Here is a 21,219-nt window from a genome sequence, read left to right on the forward strand (position 1 = left end):
TTATTAATGTTCTTCTTATTATTCTTTTTACTACTTAATTTTCAAGTGTTTTTTTCATTAAAGTTGCGTCGGTATCTATGTACACCGTGTATGTAATTGTTATATTCGCGCACATATCGATCCATACTTGTTAATAATAATAATTAATAATAATTAAAAATAATAAATAATAATTGATAATAATAATAAATATAATAATAATTATTATTGTTGTTATTACATCTCAGCTATTGCCTATTGCATTTATTATTATTATTATTAATAATAAATGCAAACTTTATTTTTATTATTATTCCAATTATGATCGTTAATATTATTATTGTTAATTGTATTATTTATAATTATTATTATTTATAATTATTATTCGTAGTTGATGTTGGTAACGGCTGGCTATCATTATTCCTAGTGCACCTTATTATTATTATTATTATCCCATCTACACGAATTTTTGATTCTAACTTTATTGGTTCATGATTGATTAAATGGATGAATGAATGAATGAATGAATGAATGATTGATTGTCTGAATGAATGAATGATTGTCTGAATGAATGAATGAATGAATGAATGATTGTCTGAATGAATGAATGAATGATTGTCTGAATGAATGATTGATTGTCTGAATGAATGAATGGTTGTCTGAATGAATGATTGTCTGAATGAATGAATGAATGAATGATTGATTGTCTGAATGAATGATTGATTGTCTGAATGAATGAATGGTTGTCTGAATGAATGATTGTCTGAATGAATGAATAAATGAATGAATAAATAAATGATCGAATGAATAAGAGAGCGTACCAATAAAAGGATGCATTATTATATAAATGAGTGAATGAATAAAAATAAAACACGAACATGAATTAAAAAACAAATGAATGAACGAATGAATAACTAGATGAATGAATGATCGAATGAATGAACCAACGAACAAATGAACGATTAAATGATCGATTGATTGAATGAACCTAGCAGAAAACGAATGAACGGTTTACGTTTTTCAAAAACTTTCTTCCCTTCATTTCGAATTAGTTTGTTTCAATTTTATTATCACTTATTTAGACAAGATAAATTTAGAATTTAAATTGAAACTAATTAGTCACACGCACACACACACGAAAAGACACACACACTCACCCACAGAAACACACACAAACACTTGAAAAATACTACTTTACGTTTTATAAATGTTTCCCTTTATATATATCATTTCGCAATTTTGATATTTCAGATTTTTTTGTTACAACACTCGAATAAAATTTTTAAAAAATATATATATATAAAAAGCTAAAAAGCTTGCTCATGCTATTATTATCATTACTGAATTTTATTATTAATATTATTATTGTTCTTTATAATTATTATTACTTTCTTGATTCTATTATTATTTTATAATACGACAGGTCATTAACCCACAGCAATATGTTGAAATTGTTTTTCAAGAAACAAAATAACATAATTAAGCAGTTTGTATATGTATAAATATATCAATCACACACACATATATATATATATGTATGCAAATACATTACATACATATGTATGTATATATAAAATCATTCAAGCCTCGACTATATGTTAGTATATATATGAAACTAATGAATGAGAAAAATATATATATATATATGTGTGTGTGTTTGTGTGTGTGTGAGAGAGAGAATTCAATGTTCATTATTTAAGCAACAACAACAAAATCATAAAACTCTCTATAAAATAAATTGAATAAAGCAAATAAATAACAAAGTTAATGATTGATTTTATTCGAATTAGATCATTTTTAATTGAACAATAACTGTATATTCAGATTATTAAATTATTATTCTTTGTGGTCATTCTTCTTTGCCTTTGTCACCACTCCTTCCACTATTATTATTATTATTATTATTACCATTATTTTTGTACTTATTTGACAACCTGGCCACCATACTGTCAGAGTTTCCTAATTTTTCCCTAAACTTCTGCCTCAAAACCAGACTGGCCGTCCAAATATTCCCAGTGAAGAGAGTGAAAAAGATCAAACTTAGAACGAAAACCTGCCATTCAGAACATTGCTCATGAAATGACAGTTGGAGTAAGGTGACCCCATTGTAAAACTGGAAAGCATATCCAATGAGAAGGAATGGAAATATAAAGGATATCCCCTTCCACATCCATGATTGAAAACCTTCAACTGTTATATCCATGTTTCTGCGTTCTCCTAGGGCTCTCAGTCTGTAGAGGGCTCCAATTTGGTAGTAGTACTGAAGTAGTTGTACGACGCTAAGGTAGATTGAAAAGATTATAAACTGGGGCCTAAATAAATGGTAGGAGTAACCATCTGGCCAAATCAAGAGCAGACCTGCACAGGCTGTTGATATAAAGTGATGTGTAATCCACCACCCTTTGATTCTAGACCCATTCATTTTCAGAATGTGTTCTCGAATTGTTAGAGTGCAGTAATACCAGACGCTTAGAAATTGAAAAACTGCATCGGTTACTCGATAATCGAGAAAGAACCAGAGAATCAGACCAAAGACAAATATGACGAGTGTGACATAAAGTTTGAATAATTCGTAATCCTGCTTGTACTTGTACTTATCCTGTTTACTCAGAAGAGACATGTTAACACTGCCTAACACTATTTTCAAATACAGGGTGTTCTCGCGAGGGAGTACCTCTTCTAACTCCCGAAATTGTTCTTTTCGTTTGCATACTTTTGATTTGAGCTCCTCTATTGATTTTTCGTCATCTTCTGTCACTTTTGGCATATGTTTTAAACTCTCATACAACAAATTAATTCTGTATTTTTGATGATTTAAATCGGTCTGACATTTTTTCTGGACCCCCTTCAATTCGTCGATTTTCTGGCAATAAATCTTGTGCCTTTCCTCATAGGATGCAAACTCCTTCTCCAGGTCCTTCCAATCTTTCATGCAATTTGACAGATCGGCCATTTTGAACTTTATTTGAAAAAATAACGATCTAAAAATTAAATTTACTAATAAATAAAATTAAATTAAACAGAGCGAAATACCAAGCAGGCAGAGCGAAAATTAATTCTTTCGTCAGTTAAGTTACCACGTTTCAATGTCTGTCAAAGTACATTTAAAAAGCTAAAAGTGAATTCCGTTTTTAATTTTTAAATTTAGCAATATATTTAGAAAATTGAAATTTTGCAAATATTTAAAAACAATTTAACACTAAGAATAAACAATTGCCTAATTAAATTGCATACACACACAGTCCTGTAGTTGAGTCGGTCATTTTATTCACCATCACTAAAAAAGTTGAAGGTTAGTTTTTACTTTTAAATTCAAGGTACAAAAGTTACTAGTTTGTTAGTATGTAAAGTTAGTGATTCTAATTAGTGAGTCGCAGTAGATCAGAAATTGCAGATTTTGATGTGATGAAAAGAATGAAAGCTATCGTCGTATCTGCGTTTGGGGGTCCAGATGTCTTAAAATATTTTGGTAATCATGAAATGCTAAAAGTTTTGGGTGATCATCAGGTACCTGCTGTCTTTTTTTTACAGATAAAATTTCCATTTGTCTTTTTTTTTGTATTTTTTATAAAAAAAAGTTTTATTTAATAAAGTATAAAATAAATTTTGATGAAAAAAGTAAACATTGATAAAATTAGTTTGTATTTTATTCTAATATTTGATTTGATGTTGTTGACTGACTGAATTGGAATTTCATAAATTATGCTATAAAAAATAAAAATTAAAAGCTATTAAGTTTACTTAAAACTATACTCAATTTTTATTTTAGTTGTTGTTCCTAATTATAATTATTAAAGATTTTCATAAAAGTCAGTCATGCTGGAGTGAATCCAGTGGATACATACAAAAGAGCTGGAAATTACCAGCCTTCATCTCCCAAGCCTCCTTATACTCCCGGATCAGATGGAGCAGGATTAGTACATCTCTGTGGCCCCAAAGTTACAAAGTTCAAGGTCCTATATTTGATGTTTAAATTTTGTTTTTCTAGAAGTTATTAAATTTACTTCCTAGTTTGTTCATTCAATAATACCACTTTGTTAATTTAATTAATGAACAAAAAGCATACAGACATTGATTAAAAAATCACATAAACACATGCAGTATAGAATATATTAGCAAACATTTAAATATACTTTAACACATACACATACACACATTCACACCCACCTACACACACACACAAATGCACAACAGCCAGGGGATAGAGTTTACTTCTGCGACTTCCAAACAGGGTCATATGCAGAGTACTGTACAGTTTCTGAAGATCGTGCTTATCGTCTGCACGATAATCTTTCATTCGAGCAAGGAGCCGCCATCGGTTTCCATACTTCACTGCCTACCGTGCTCTCATTACTAAAGGAAAAGCTCGAAAAGGCCAAACGGTTCTTATTCACGGAGCCAGTGGAGGGGTCTGTTGTCTATGTTGTTTTTTTGAAATTGTTGGCTGCTTATTTCAGGAATTGTAAAAAAGAAACAACACATGAAATGAAATTTTTAAACTTTTTTATAGTTTAAGAGCATAAAGTATATTCATATATTTAGTTTAAAATTTGGCTAGTGTTTAAAAAATCTAAACAAAATAATTGTTTATTTAAAATAATTATTCATTTATTTTGGTTTTAATTAAATTTTTTTCAATCTTTCTTTCCCTACAAGGTCGGCTTGGCCTGCTGCCAGATTGCCAAGCACCTCGGCCTCAAAGTCTTTGGCACAGCTGGCACTAAAGAAGGCTAGATGGGTGGGGGGGATTTATTACTATTTTTATTAATGTCAAGGTCGTATTTAAGGGAGGATAAGCAGGGCTACTACCTTAAGGCCTCCCAAAAAAAATTGGGGTTCCACAATGTTGCGATGATTTCTAAAATGATTGTCCCTTTTTTTTATTGTGAAAGTGGAAATAATTGAAATAATAATTATCGGCCATCACTTATTTTCGTTTGCCATGAGTATCTTCGTGCCTCTACATCCAACTCTTATCATTATTATATCGTTGTTTTCGTGGTTATTATTATAATTATTATAATAATTATTATTATTATTGTTGTTATTTTTATTGTGATAACTATTCTAGGTTTGAATCTGGTGAAAGAGAATGGGGCCAGTGAGGTACTCAACCATAGAGAGGATGGCTACATGGAACTGTTGAAAGTATCTATGTACTTATTTGTCCTGCAGAAATGATTTGTTGTTGTTGTTGTTTTTGTGGTTGTTTTTGTTGTTGTTATATTACTACTGTTATTCTTGTAATTGTTAATCGTAATTCATCAATCCATCCGCTTATCCATTAATTCATTAATTAATTCATTCATTCATTATTAAGACTTATAAAAAAAATATTGGGTAAACATAAACGTTTTCGTTATTATTATTTATTATAATTAAAATTATTATTTGTATCTACACAGAAAGGACAACCCATAGATGTCATTATCGAAATGCTTGCCAACGTGAACTTACAAAAAGATCTTGATCTCATTGCAGAGGAGGGAGTTATTGTGGTTTGAACTTTGAACGTTTGGGGCCAGAGATTCTTCATTATTATAATTATTATTGGATAGATAGATAGTGACTGATTGACTGATTGATTGATTGATTGATTGATTGATTGATTGATTGATTGATTGATTGATTGATTGATTGATTGATTGATTGATTGATTGATTGACTTGTGGATTGACTTGTGGATTGACTTGTGGATTGACTTGTGGATTGACTTGTGGATTGACTTGTGGATTGACTTGTGGATTGACTTGTGGATTGACTTGTGGATTGACTTGTGGATTGACTTGTGGATTGACTTGTGGATTGACTTGTGGATTGACTTGTGGATTGACTTGTGGATTGACTTGTGGATTGACTTGTGGATTGATTTATTATTATTATTATCACCATCATCATCAGATAGTTGGCAGTAGAGATAGAGCAGAAATTCTACCAAGATCAATAATGATGAAGGAATCATTAGTGACAGCCGTTTCATTATTCAGATGCACGCATGTATAGTTTTTTTTCGTCTATTTTATTCATTTCTTTTTCATTCATTCGTTCATTCATTTCAGTTTCATTCATTCATTCACTTGTTTGTTCATATATATCAATCGTTCATTTTCACTGACATTCGGGTTTTTTCATATTGTCGTTATGTATTTTAGATATACCTTAGTTTTATAGTCATTAAAAAAATGATACTGTATCTTTATCAGTGTATCATAGATCTCTTTGTAATGCTAGATACTATCATTTTCAGCGTATCATAGATCTTTTTATAATGATACTTTCATTTTCAGCGTATCATAGATCTTTTTATAATGATACTATCATTTTTCAGCGTATCATAGATCTTTTTGTAATGGTACTACCATCTCTGTTAAAGTCACCAGTTTGTGATATCTAAATTCAAAACTTTTAATCCTTTTGAAACTTAAATTAAAATTTCATCTAATTTGACTTTTAGAAATTGACCCTACCTTATTTGACTTTTGACCCCTTACGCAGGAGACCTGGAAAGAGATGGGGGACTTTTTCGACAGGGGCCAGCGAGATGGCTGGGTGAGGCCGGTCATCGGGAAAGTTTACAAACTGCACGAGGCCAATCTGGCTCACGAGGAGGTCATCAAACACCAGGCTGGCTCTCAAGGAAAGATCCTCCTCTCCATCGACGATTGAATGAATAAAGTTTATTTGAGTCGGTTTTGTCGGTAATTTTTCCGATATAATCATCAGTATTTTTTCCGGTATTGTTGCCGGTTTTTTTGTTGCTTTTTGTCAGCAACTTATCGGTGTAATTTGTTTCTTTAAGTGTCAGTATTTGTTTCTGATTATTTTTTTTTAGTTTTGTCATTACTAATTATAATATCAGCTTTTAATCGATTATTTCTTCAATATTTCTGTGGTAAATCTGACTATGCTTCAGTCGGTTCAGTATCGTATAACATACATTGCGTGTATGTATTTGTGTTTGATGTTTATTCGTCTATTTGATAGTCGTTGAGTTAACATAACATAAGTTGAAGCTTTCTTGCTTGCTTGCTTGCTTGTTTGTTACTAGTTATTACTAACACCTAGATCCAAATAAAAGATTAGATAAAGTTAGTTAGGTCTGAATTTGATTAGATTAGAATAGATATAGTTACGATATGTGTATGTATGTGTTATTTGTTCTGTTAGTATGTCTTTTTAATTGTCTATTCGTATTTGTTCATAGGCAGCATAGATAGGTTTTCAGAGTGCAATGTTGATGGTTCATTTGTGTGCGTATGTATGTAGGAATTTGTATTTGAGATGTATTCGTGTGTGTATGTATTCTGATTAGTTTGCCGTTGTTATGCTGTGTGTTTTTTTGCAGTTGAAGAATGAATGTGTTTCAATGTCGTGTGACATGCATGACTGAAGATACACTTATATGTATTATGTATATATATTCATACATACCCTATATGTGTATATATATATATATTATATGTATATAGGAAAAGTGAGGGAGAGAATAATTATGTCACATTTATAAATAGTTTTTCAAAGATCTATATTATAATGAAGACATATATATATGAATAGATGGGCGTACTTTGTTATGAACTAGAGCCCCAAGCGGAGAAGATTTTTTAAACCGCATCCGAACTGGACGACAATCAATCAATCAATTAGCTTATAAAGCGCTATTTCCGCGATGTTCAACAGCGCTCCTCAATGAATTTTGAAAACAGATGGGTCTTGAGATCCGCTCTGAACTTCGCAAGTGATGGAGAAATAGTTAGAGAAGTAGGTAGAGAGTTCCAGAGAAAAGGACCAGAAAAAGCAAAAGCAGATTTGGCAAAAGAGTGTTTAACACAAGTTAAGAAAAAGCGAGAAGAAGAAGACGATCGTAAACCGGGGCGTTTAGGTTCAATTAATATATCTGATAAGTACTTAGGAAATAATTTAGATTGAGACTTATACATGAACGTGCAAATTTTAAAAATTATAGGTAGCCAGTGCAAGAGAACAAGATATGGAGATATATGAGAAAAGAAAGGGGCACGAGCAACTAGACGAGCAGCAGAGTTAAAAGCTTTACTTAAAGGATAGAGTATAGAGTCAGGAAGACCATAGTAGAGCGAGTTACAATAATCAATCCTAGATAAGACTAACGAAGTAACAAGAAGGAGAAGAGTAGGATCATCAAGAAAAGGCAAAAGACGATGAGGAACTTGTAGGAGGTATTTATTTATTTAATATTCATGAAAAAGTTATGTTGTAGTTGTATGTACCCAAGTTATATATATATATGTACGTGTACAATGTATATTATACATTTGTCAATATGTTACTATATATAAATACATTTGTATATTTATTGCGAAATTGCAATATTTTTAATAAATTGACAAAAATAATTTCAGATTACGTAATTTAAGTTTCATTGGTTAATAATTGAGTGGTTAGATAAATGATTGATTGATTGATTGAAAGTTTATTCTTTTTTGAACTTAGAAGAATAGATTTATATAAACTTGATATGGAAAAATGAGATGATTTAAACTTTTAAATCAAATAAATAAATAATTATTTTGTTGGAATAATACGTTTGTCCCCTTTTAATAGATAAGGAGAAATTGATCTTACTAAGTTGCATAGAACTACACAAATGTACGTTTAATGGTTTGTATCTATTCTATGGTAAATATTACATAATATCGCTAAATGTCTTGAATAAAAACGGAATTTTAAACCAGACAAGATATTAATTTGCAAAATAAATTAAAAAAAATTGATTTTTAAATATGATTACTTCGTTGCGATTGGTTCCTTCTGCCTTTGCAAAATTGTTCATTCAAAGCCAAATAGTTTCATCTCGGTCGCCCGCCTTACAACAAGTTGTACAAGTTCAATCAAGGTAAAAAAAAATAAATTAAAATATTGAGCTCACTACTATACAAACAAAATCTGTCATTTATTAATTAGGTAGCATTTATATTTAAATCTTAAGTGGCCTAATTTAACAACCTGACACAGATTCCTAACTACAAGTCAGATCCTGGAACGTAAATTAGACAGTCGGGCCCACCCGCCATATCCTTTCCCCAGCAACAAAAATAACAGATGGGTTGAGAGGAAGTCATACAAAGATCATGAATATACCATTGAACCATTACCTTGCCCAAGAACAGGTGGCCGGGGACCCAATGGTAAGTCTTTTTTTAACTTTTTCATTTAAAAAATTAAATTTTTTAAATTTATTCAATGAACAAGTATTACCATTTAGTGTTTTTTATTTGAAATGTTTTTTCTTTATTTTTGTTAGTGTTAAAAGATTTTCATTATTATTATTTCATTTTATTTAAAGATTGCACACAAAAAACACTAAATTTACTTCCTACACCTACCTAACTACAAAAAATTAGGCAGAATCTGGAACCATAAAAGAGGCGGGGGCCTGAAAAAGGTTTTCTACATGATTGACAACTTGAGGTTCAATGATAAGTATCTCACACCACAGAAAGATGGTCTTATTGTTGAAAAGGTACACACACACACACACACACACACACACACACACACACACACACACACACACACACACACACGCCTTTCTACTTACATGTATACATGCACCTAATCTCTATACATTAATACACAAAAATGTACAACACAGATACACACATGCACATATTTATTTATCTATATAATATGTATGTATACAAATGTATATCTAGCTACCTACATGGAAAATACACACACACACACACACACACACACACATACACATCTATTTATAAAATTACACATATGTAGAGAGAGAGAGAGAGAGAGAGAGAGAGAGAGAGAGAGAGAGAGAGAGAGAGAGAGAGAGAGAGAAACAGCAGCTTATTTATACATAACAATATATACAGAAATATTTATTTCCATTTATTCATATATGCCTACTATATTGCCTGCTTACTGTTTGTTAGATTTTAGAGATTAGGCCAGATCAGAATAGGACTGCCCATGTGGCGTTAGTGGCCTCTGGCGAGAAAAAAAGGTTGGGACGATTCATTCATAATTTAATTTATTTCAATTGTTTCATTTCACTTTTTGATTTTTTTAGAGTTGATTTTTTTCTTGTTTGAAAATGAAATGATGTATGTGTCATGAAATTAACTGGTGCTTTGAATCTATTAACACAGCAACAAGCCTATCCTATCATTCATTTGATACTATCTATATATCCGTCAATCAATCAATCAATCAATTAATCCGTCAATCAATCAATCAATTAATCAATCAATTACTTTGTATCTTCCCTCAAAAGATACATAGTTGCAACTGAAAACATGAAAGTCGGAAATCTCGTCAGATCTTACAACATCGTCTCCAAAACCCCAAGTTAGTGTAATCAAAATAATAATAACATTAACAACAATAATAATAACAAAATAATAAATAAGTTAAGAGTTAGAGATCCCTATCTATCTTTTCTGGAACATTTGTGCCATGCGTTGATTGCTACATAGTGTGTGTTTGTGGTATTTGTTAATATAATTTATTTATTTCCTCAAAGACACAAAAAGTAATGTAAATTGGTAATTGGTGTAATTAGGGGGAACGACTTTTGTTCTTTCTAGTTAATTAATTAGTTGATTAATAGCTAATTAATTGATCAACAAAATTATAATTAGATATTAATTTAAAAAATGATTCCAGTCAGGCCAACAGAGGGCGACGCCCACCCGGTCGGCTCTCTGCCAATAGGAACCGTGGTCAGCTGCATCGAAAGATTCCCTGGAGACGGGGGCAAGGTCGCCACTTCGGCCGGGACGTCCGCCACCCTCGTTCGAAAGCAGGTCGATAAGGAGGGCGAAGATGTTTGCGTCCTGAAGATGCCTTCGAAACGGGAGATCGTCGTCTCGAGTCGCTGTGTGGCCACCGTCGGCAGGGTGTCCAACGTTCTGCATAACAAGTGCGTGCAGTTGTGGCTGCTGTCGTTGCGTTGTTCGTTTTGTGGGTTTTTTAATGGTGAATGTTGTTAATGTTTTCTTTTGTTATGTGTTTATGTGCACGTAATGGTCTGTGTATGTGTGTGTGCATATGTTTGTGTGTGTCTATATGTTTGATCGTCTATATGTGTGTATGTTTTGTATTTGTGCTTTCATAAGCATTTCCTGCTACTTTTCATACACCTGGTATGCATTGGATGGGTTGAATGTAATTTATTTCTCATAAATCTATTAATCACCACTACCACCTAGAAAACCACTCATTTTAATAGAATACAGCACACACACACACACACACGCCCACACACACAAAGATCAATCTCCCATCTACCTCACACCTCACCACGTTACAGAAAACATTTAGGAAAAGCTGGAGCAAAGCGCTTGCTAGGAATTAGACCCCGCAGTGGACTCTGGCATCGAAAAACTGGAAAACATGGCCGGAAAATCAGAGCAATTAGACCCCCTCTCGTTTATAAAGTTAAGGGCCCTGAGGTCGCAAAACAAAAATACTTTACACTACCTAATGGCCCCGGTCTTTACGCTTGCATGCGGTTTTGAAGCACGTTTTAGTGATATGTTTGGAGTCAATCTAACTGACTGTTAATCAGTTTAATTGGATGACTCGACTAATTGATTGATTGTTTGATTGGCTGATTGATTGTTTTTTTTGATTGATTGACTGATTGATTGAATGATTGATTGACTAAGTGATTGACAAGATTAATTATATTTAAATGCTTCAAATTGTTTTAACATTGAATAAAAATTTAAAAAATTTGAGCTAGAAAATTGAGACGCCCGTGTGTGTTCTCTAATTGCTGGTGTAACAAAATATGAATCTGTTTCATCATATATGCGAAATGAGCTTCACTGGTTGCCAGTTTGTTATAGAATCGAATTCAGAATAGCAATGTTTACAAGAGACAGTTTGATGGGGCTTGGTCCTCGATATCTTCAACAGCTGATCGTGCCTGTTCCTACGGCTGCCGGGGGACGAAAACTCAGATTTTCTGCCAAAAAGAAACTCGTTGTTCCTAGGTTCAGGACAGAAAATTATGGACGGCGTCGTTTCTCCGTGGCTGCAGCGGAGGTTTGGAATAAACTGCCCGATGATGTCGTTGATAGTATGGATGAAAGAGACATGTTCTGAAAACGACTTAAACATCACTTTTTTGACCGGCAGCTTCTCGAACAGCGCCTCTGAGTTTTACATAGAGGGGCGCTATATAAATTCTCCATACCATACCATATAAAGAAAAAAAAATTTTTTTTGGGAATTCAGTGTTTTTTTTTCAAAACCAAACATTTCAGAGAGAAAAAAAAAATTTAATTAAAAAAGGTAGATTGATAAACTTTGTATCGAAAACTACCATGCAAAAAATTTTATACAATATATGCATGTATATATATAAAGAGGAGGGATGCGAGATGCAAACACACAATCACACACACTAACACACACACACATATATATATATGTGTGTGTGATGTATGTGTATTTACACGCAGATTAACTCATAACACGATAAAAGGACACAAATACAGATAAAAAAAATGTCACTCATAAAAGTAAATACAAAATTTACCATAATTTATGTTAATGATATTATAATTCACTAGTCAATTAAATGGTAATTTAAATTAGGGCAATTATTAATAAGTAAGTATATATGCGAGACAGGCGATAACTGAATGCCAACCGCTGAAACAATATTTCAGAATATGTTAACTGAAAATAATAACGATACCAAACAGAATCACGAAACGAAACGGCATATATATATATATATATATATATGTATATATATATATATATATATATAAGGTGACATAATATAAATATATATATATAGTAAAGCATTGACATCGTTTACCTTTATCATATTTCTTTTCTTCCAGTCAGCGCTTGAACACACAAACACATTTTGGCAAGAAGAGGAGTATGAATTAAAGAGAAAAAGAGAGAGAGAGATATAAAGAGAAAGATAGACAGAGATAGATAAAGATAGATAGAGAGAGAGAGAGAGAGATGAAGAGAGAGAGAGAAATAATAATTTTAATAATTACAACGACTGAAGTGATAATGAAAACAAGTTACAGGTAAATAAAACCTTCCAATATATCACAGACACGTTAACGAATGTAATGACGACAACAATAATAACAACAACTACAATAATAATAATAATACCGTCAAAATTATGGTATCAATTATTTCGACCTGGCCGAGTTTGAAAATAGCGAAATCTAACAACAACAATAATACTACCACTGCTACTACTAACAACAATAATAATAACAACAACAACGACGATAATAATAGTAATAATAACAGTAATAACAATAACGATTACATAATCGTATCGTATAGTAGTATCGTATCGTATCGTATCGTATGACAGGATTCATACAGCACCTCTCTTCAAACGCACTCTCATCACTTTCTTCACGATATACATACATAATTATAAATATGCTAGGTACACACACACACACACGCACACACACACGCACATACACACGCACACACACTGGTATTAGTTGGAATTACCATCAGGCAGCTGGCTTTCAACGTTGGTATCCATTAAAGAAATAGCGCCCAAATTTTCTAACGTCTGCTGCTGCTGCTGCTGTATTTGCTGCAGCTGCTGTCGAAGGTGACGCTGCTCTTGCAGCGAGTACAATGGACTGAAGGGTGCCACGGCCACGGGGTTCGTTTCCATGGTTACGGGGCCAGGGTCTGGCTCGGAGGGGGAGGAGTCAGTTGAGGAGGAGTAAGCCGGGTACTGGGAGAAACTCGTGGGCTGTTTTTTTTTGGGAGGTGGCGGTAGTTATGGTGATGATTATTAGTCAACCAAACGATCGATCGATCGGTTGATCAATCAATCAATCCTTCAACAAACAACCAACCAGCCAATCAACCGACCAACCAACCAACCAACCAATCAGCCAACCAACCAACCAGCCAGCCAACCAATCAACCGACCAATCAGCCAGCCAACCTGTGGCACAATAGTAGCAACCGGCCTTGGTACCCTCTTCGAACAGCCCCCAGTTGAGTCATCCTGTTCGTTGCCGGCCTTGCAGGTTGTCATCGGCGAGGCCATCTCCATTTCCGACGAGTCCATGCTGACCACAGCAGCCCCCCCTGCCGTTCCAGGTGACGAGGAAGAACCTGAGGGCTCCCTGACGTCGGTGGTGATGGTGGTGGTGGCGACGGTGGTGGCGAGTTTGATGTCGGTAGAAAATTAAATAACAAATAATAGTCAGTGAAAGCGATAGTAACAACAACAATAATGAGAGTATCCCTTTATTTTCTACCTACAAATATTAAATATCAATAATGAAAAAATTATAAAATCCCATTAATCTATAACAATAATAATAATAACAATAATAATAATAATAATAATAACAATAAATGACATAAAAATAGTGACTATGAAATGGCTAACGATGATGAGAGGATGATTTCAATGACGAACTCAGTCTTCTCATAGCCATCTTCACTGGCTGTGTCGTGTTCGTCGTGATGATGATGATGATAATAATAATAATAATAATAATCATCATCATCGTCGTCTTCGTATATAACAAGACCATGAAAAACCCACCACACACTGGCAAACTCCAAACATACACACCACACCACACACCACATCAGACACGCCTACTTACACACACACACCAACACACACACACATACACACGCACACACACACACAAACACACCCCTAGGAACGTTATAATTCCCGAACAGCTGATCAAACGTCTGATTCATATAGGGCCACAAGTGTCTCAAAAGGGGCCTCTTGATATCTGGATTCTTGTCGTCTGCCACCCGGAAGGCCTTCAAAATGTACACTAAACTATTCTTATGAGAAGTGGATGTAGTGGTGGAGGGCAGGGACTTGGAGTAGCGTAGGAAATCCGGTGTGGTTAGGTACTGGCGGACATGGAAGAGTTTCTTGCATTCTGAAGTGGAAGATTGGATGGAACGAAAGTGTGTGGTGTGGTGTGTTGGAGTGTTTCGGCGTGTTTGTGCACGTATGTGTGTGTGTGTGGTGTGTGTGTGTGGTGTGTGTGTGTTGTATATGTCTGCGTGTATGTATTAGTGTACGTATGTGTATGTATGTACGTATGTGTGTGTGTGCGTGTGTGCGTGTGTGTGTGTGTGTGAATGGTTGAGTGTGCTTTCCTTTTAATCGTTCCCATTTTTATCATCGTCATCGCCATCTTCACCGTCATCCTTGCTAACACCGCCCCCAGCGTCATCATCATCATCATCATCATCGTAACCAACTTAGCAAAGGGTCTATCTCGACCACTGCCATGGTCAGCTGCCCACAAACGTCTGACCTCCCCATAATGTCAATACTCGTCTCGCTGAACCTTAGCAGGAAGGTCCCACAGGGAATTTGGTCTTCTAGCAGTTTCATTTTCACTTCCTCCTTCGATATAAATCCGTAGATCCAGCTGATTGGTCGGTGTGTGGGTTTGTTTGATTGGTCGGTTGATTGAGTTGTTAGTTGATTGATTGGATGAATGATTAACTGGATGACTAACCGACCGGATAGAATGAATGAAAAATAAGCGAAGAAAGATTGATTGGCAGGCATCATTATCATCATCATCGCCGCGATCACCACAACCATCATCATGACCGGAAACACGATCACCATCATGACCGGAAACACCACCACCATCACCATCATTGTCATAACCCGTTCTGCCACTCTTCTTTCAAGTAGTTGAGGACGAGGTTGTAGCAGGCGATGAACCATTTCCAGAAGGTGAAGCTTCTTTGATGCAGTTTGTCCTGAATGTATTATTATTATTTATAATTTATTAGTACTATTATTGTTATTGATATAAACATCTTCATCGTCAAATAATAATAATAATGATAATGATAATAATAATAATAATAATTATGATAATAATAATAATAATAACAATAATAATGATAATAATAACTTTCAAAAACTGCTTCTCTGATATCTCTTTTAATGAAAAATCGTCTGTCGTCGTGTCATCTTCTGCAGAAAGGAAGAAACGAATGAACGAATGAATGAATAAATGAATGAATGAATGAATGAATGAATGAATGAATGAATGAATGAATGAATAAATGAATGGATGAATGAATAAATGAATGAATGAATGAATGAGCGATAAAAAAAAGAAAGATTAAGCGGATAAAATGAACCGACCAATCACAAAATGAATAAACATACAAAAAAGTCATTCACACCATCGGCTCATTCATTTAATACATACAAAATAGCTAAGCAAATAGCTAACTGAATATCAGCTGAGCTAAATACAGCAAATGTTCATTGGTCAGCTGTTTATCGGTGGCCATTAGAAACATCGAGCTGAGAACTTGAGACAGCTCGGACCAAAGAACTATTTCGCGATATTTGTAGCCTGCCCTTTGCTGGGATGAACGAACGAATGAATGATTGAATGAATGAATGAATAAATAAATAAATGAACGAATGAATGAATGAATGAATAAATGAAGGAAGGAAAAAAAGATAAAAGAATGTATGAAAGAATATATAACCGAATGAATGAATGAATGAATGAATGAATGAATGAAAATAATCAAAATCATCTATATCTTCAGCACCTCATCAGAAAAGGCAGCGTCCCAAAGCAAACAGCCCCTGGCTTGTACCTCCTGAGCTGATTGGTTAATCATTATGAAGGGCAAGGACACTATCTGATGATGATTAGTATTATGATGATGATGATAATGATTTTAATGACGATGACTGAAACAAAAAATCCGACAGTAATAAAATGTATGATGATAAAAATCGTTAATACACAAAAACCACCACAATCCCAATCGTCATCATCACCACCACCATCACCACCACCATCAAAATCATCACCACAATCACCACCATCACCATCAGCGTCACGTCTCTTACAATCGCAAGAACAACGGGTGAGTGACCTTAACGTTGTAGAGCTTGTTGCAGACATTGACAATGGTGTAGAGGACGAAGGCGTATTTGTGCTCGCAGACGTCCTCGCTCAGCTTCAGCCGATCAAGCCTCTTAAAGTCCTTCAGCTGCAAACTCAAGAACTGAACGACACAGGCATTCGTCGAATGGTGGAAGATGAATGTCTGTGAGGTGTGTTTGTGTGGCGTGTGCGTGCGTGTGTGTGTGTGTGTGGCGTGTGGGGTGTATAAGTTTGTGTGTGTGTGTGTGTGTGTGTGGGGTGTATAAGTTTGTGTGTGTGTGTGTGTGTGCGTGCGGTGTGTGTGCGCGTGTGTGTGCGTGCGTGACGTACGATCGGGTAGGTTAGGTTGTCTACCTTATTATTTTTATGAGCCCCTATTATAATTTATTCATAAATTTAAATGGAACCTATAAATAGCAGCGGACCTAGAGAGGTGAGTGGCCACCCACAATGGATGGCATATCCTCAAATGCAAACAATGCCGACAGATTATTATCGATTTACAAGAACAAAAAAGGAGCAGCGTCACATTCATTCATTCATTCACTTTCATCATCGTCATCATTATCATCATCAGACGCGCACACACGCACACATACACGCGCACACACACACACATACATACATATTAAAAGGATCGACATCGTTGTTATAATTTTATCACCACAACAATCATCATCACCACCACAACAGTCATCATCATCATCAACAACATCACCACAAAAATCATCATTATCATCATCATCATCATCATCATCATCATCATCATCATCATCATCATCATCATGACCTTCTCATCTCCATTGTTGATATCACATATCCCAGGTGTGTATACCTCTTCATTGGCTATTTCAGACTCATGGAATAATGATATCTTCACCTTTGGCTTCGTAAAATTCAAGCCCAGAGCTTTTCCGCCTAAAACTCTGCAAAAATTAACATAAATTAGCATGAATTAAACAACTTAAATTAACTAACAAAAGTTAAGACAAATCAATAGATTTAACATCGAATCATATATGCTATGCATGTGCATCAACATATATATCAAATCAAATCACTTTTATTCAATCAATATATGCATAAAATAATATACATCTACATAAATTAACATAAAAACTTGCATAAATTAGCATAAATTAAACCTGGCGCATATGTTGAAGGTGTTGGACCGGCCGTTGTTTATTCTCAGCACCCTCTCCTTCCATGACATTTGCTCGAATATGAACGCTCTGAAACGTTCACAACGATGTCGTTAATGTGTGCATGTATTTGTTTGTGCGCGTGTGTGTGCGCGTGGTGTGCAACAACTACAACAACAGCAGCAGCAGCAGTAGTAGTAGCGGCAACAACGACAAACTTTTGCAGAAACATGGGCAGATAGTCAAACATCAACTCCTTCAAGACCATCTCCAGCTGCTTCTTCATCTTATCTTCCGTATAGTTTACCTTAAAAATTATTTTCCGTGAATGAATAAATGAATGAATGAATGAATGAATGGATGAATGAATGAATGAATGAATGAACGAATGAAGGATTCATTCAATCTTCGTTTAGCGTCCAGAGACCCAGTTTCCCGAGGTAGGACGTTATGAATGAATGAAGGAATGAGTAAATGAATGAATGAAGGAATGAATAAATGAATGAATGAATGAATTTTCAAAAGTAATTTCATCAGCCAGCCAATAGGAGACCTTCTTAAATAACGAGATGGCAGCATCGACCTGTTGAATCATACGATACAAATGATGACCACCTTGCTCGAACCTGATTGGTCGGGAATGTGCATGGTATATTATTATTATTATTATTATTAGTAGTAGTAGTAGTAGAAGTATAAAATTGAAATAAACACACACACACACACACACATACACAGACAGACACACACCGAAACCCACACCGAAAAACACGAACGTACAACTTATCCATTATATTTAACGTTCCCATTTTGATCTGAGCTAAGCCAACTGATTCCAGCTTAGCTTCTAGATTGTACTTCTTAACCTCGTTCCACATGGCCTGGAGGATGTAAGCTAAGCTGGTGGCCAGGGTAATGTGCATCTCACCCAGTTGCTGTGCGAAATTTTGAGGTCGGGGTGTGATTTGATTGGTTGGGCAGTTAAGTGGCGTGCTTTGATTGGTTGGGATATTAAGTGGTGGTTATTGTGCGGTGGGTGTTGATTGGGTGGCAAAATTAAGTTGTGTGATTCTAGTGGTTGGAAAATTGAATAGTGACGTTTGAATGGTGGAAAAATTAATTGATTGACTGATTAGTAAAATGGTTTTTTATTTAAAAAAAGCATGTCATGTCATATAAATTAGTTAATCAAGTAATCAACAACCAGCCAGCCACCCAGCCAACCAACCAACCAACCAACCAACAAACCAACCAACCAATCAACCAGCCAACTAACTAACCAACCAGCCAACCAACCAACTGGCCCCAACTAACATTTCGTTTCTGCATGTTATCGCAAGCGAGTTTATCTCTCTCATCTGTCAGCGTTTTTTTTTCGGTCGTCAACGCCAGCAACAGCGCAGACGACGACGACGACTCTCCTTGCTGCTGCAGAGCAGTCAACTTTTGCTCGACGGCATTTAAGTTTTCTACGTTTGAGAAAAGTTCAAAGGTCACGCTATTTCGGCAACATTTATGTGGGTCACGTTATTTGGGTCATGTTTTATACGGTCGTGTTAATAAGTTCAAAGGTTAAAATAATGATTTCCATCATCAATAATCATGATAATGATAATAATATTATTATTATCATTATCATAAATCGACATCATTATCATCATCAAAGCGATATTTTTTTCCCTGCCTTACTATACAGCACGCATCGATTGGATGCTGCAGAAAGTAAAAAAAAATCAATACTCACACAGCAAACAGATAAATAGGATTATATAAAAATGCAGTCATCATCATCTTCTTAATCATCATCATCTTAATCAACATCATTTTCATCTTCTTCTTCTCAATCATCTTCATCTTCTTAATCATCATCATCTTCATCTTCTTCTTCTCAATCAGCATCATCTTCATCTTCTTAATCATCATCATCATCATCTTAATCAACATCATCTTCATCATCTTAATCAACATCATCTTCATCTTCTTCTTCTTAATCATCATCATCGTCGTCAACATCATCACCATCTTCATCATCATCATCGATATAGCTGGCGTTTATAACAATCTTGCAATGGACAGCGTTAAAATTACACACAAACACACACAAAAACACACACAAACAAACACACATACAAACACACACACACAAACACATACAAACAACACAAACCTGTTAGCTTTTTATATTTGGCAGTGAACAATTCTTGCTCTTTCTCCATCACAAAGACCGCACTTTCTGCTGACTGTGGTTGAAAAAATTACACAAATTTACACACACACGCGCGCGCGCACACACGCAAAAAAAAGGAGAGAGAGATAGAGAAAGAGAAAGAGAGAGATAGAGAAAGAGAGAGAGAGAGAGAGAGAGACAGACAGACAGACAAACACAGACACACACATACAAACATACACCCGCACACAAACATACACACACACCAACATACACTCACACACACACACACACATATACCCACGCACAGAATATTTTTTACTTTAAATTCAAACATTTTTTTTAACAAAACAAAAACGAAAGATCAAAGAAATAAAAAAATGAACCTGAATGAATAAATTTTTTCTCTTCTTCATTCAAATTTAAAATTTTTTTTCACAGGTAAATAAAATTACATTAATGCCAAATAACTAGGTCAGTGGATAAATGGGTTTGTAGGTCAATAATAATAATAATAACAATAATATTAATAATAATAATAACGATACGCAAATACACACACACCACACACACACACATACAAACGAACAAATTTTTAGCAGCAAACATACAAAAATAGAAAATCAATTCTTCTTTAAAGATCTACACAAAAAAGTCCGATAAAAAAACGCGAAATTCGTTCATTCTAGAAAAAAAAAATTGGGAGGTCGACGACATTTTTAATTTTCATCATTCTGTCATAAATGAGCACATGTGGTTTAACCTCTCCAACATTTTAATTTGCGGTGGTGATTTTTAAATAAATTTTACTCCAAACGGCTTAATATTCAATGGGTAAGATACACTTCGAACAACCAACAACAAACTGATCAACTAATTAATAAACCAATCCAATTAAATAATCAACCAATCAATTATCAATCAATCAAACAAACAATCAGCCAATCAAACAACTCTGTCATCTCCTGTTCAATGACAGATAATCAATCAA

General features: G+C 34.5%; 3 protein-coding genes across 3 annotated transcripts; 2 read left to right on the plus strand and 1 right to left on the minus strand.

Annotated features, from left to right (window-relative positions):
• Positions 1-2,086: 2,086 nt before the first annotated feature.
• HELRODRAFT_185931 (hypothetical protein) lies at positions 2,087-3,039 on the minus strand (the record flags this gene model as incomplete). The annotated part of the gene is made up of 1 exon (XM_009026492.1): positions 2,087-3,039. A coding segment is annotated over exon 1 (846 nt), but the record flags the coding sequence as incomplete, so codon positions are not given.
• A 354-nt stretch (positions 3,040-3,393) lies between these two features.
• HELRODRAFT_157586 (hypothetical protein) lies at positions 3,394-6,645 on the plus strand (the record flags this gene model as incomplete). Its single annotated transcript, XM_009026493.1, has 8 exons — positions 3,394-3,486; positions 3,777-3,932; positions 4,174-4,388; positions 4,636-4,717; positions 5,071-5,127; positions 5,385-5,477; positions 5,881-5,976; positions 6,475-6,645. 8 exons carry the CDS (start codon positions 3,394-3,396, stop codon positions 6,643-6,645), a joined length of 963 nt encoding a protein of 320 aa, XP_009024741.1.
• A 1,996-nt stretch (positions 6,646-8,641) lies between these two features.
• HELRODRAFT_185933 (hypothetical protein) lies at positions 8,642-12,215 on the plus strand. The gene is made up of 8 exons (XM_009026494.1): positions 8,642-8,854; positions 8,974-9,146; positions 9,363-9,481; positions 9,912-9,982; positions 10,253-10,326; positions 10,645-10,900; positions 11,291-11,751; positions 12,189-12,215. Exons 1-7 carry the CDS (start codon positions 8,742-8,744, stop codon positions 11,496-11,498), a joined length of 1,014 nt encoding a protein of 337 aa, XP_009024742.1. The 5' UTR covers positions 8,642-8,741; the 3' UTR covers positions 11,499-11,751; positions 12,189-12,215.
• The last annotated feature ends 9,004 nt before the right edge of the window (positions 12,216-21,219 follow it).

This window comes from Helobdella robusta (assembly GCF_000326865.2).
Source record: "Helobdella robusta unplaced genomic scaffold HELROscaffold_47, whole genome shotgun sequence".
Taxonomy (NCBI): Eukaryota; Metazoa; Annelida; class Clitellata; order Rhynchobdellida; family Glossiphoniidae; genus Helobdella; species Helobdella robusta.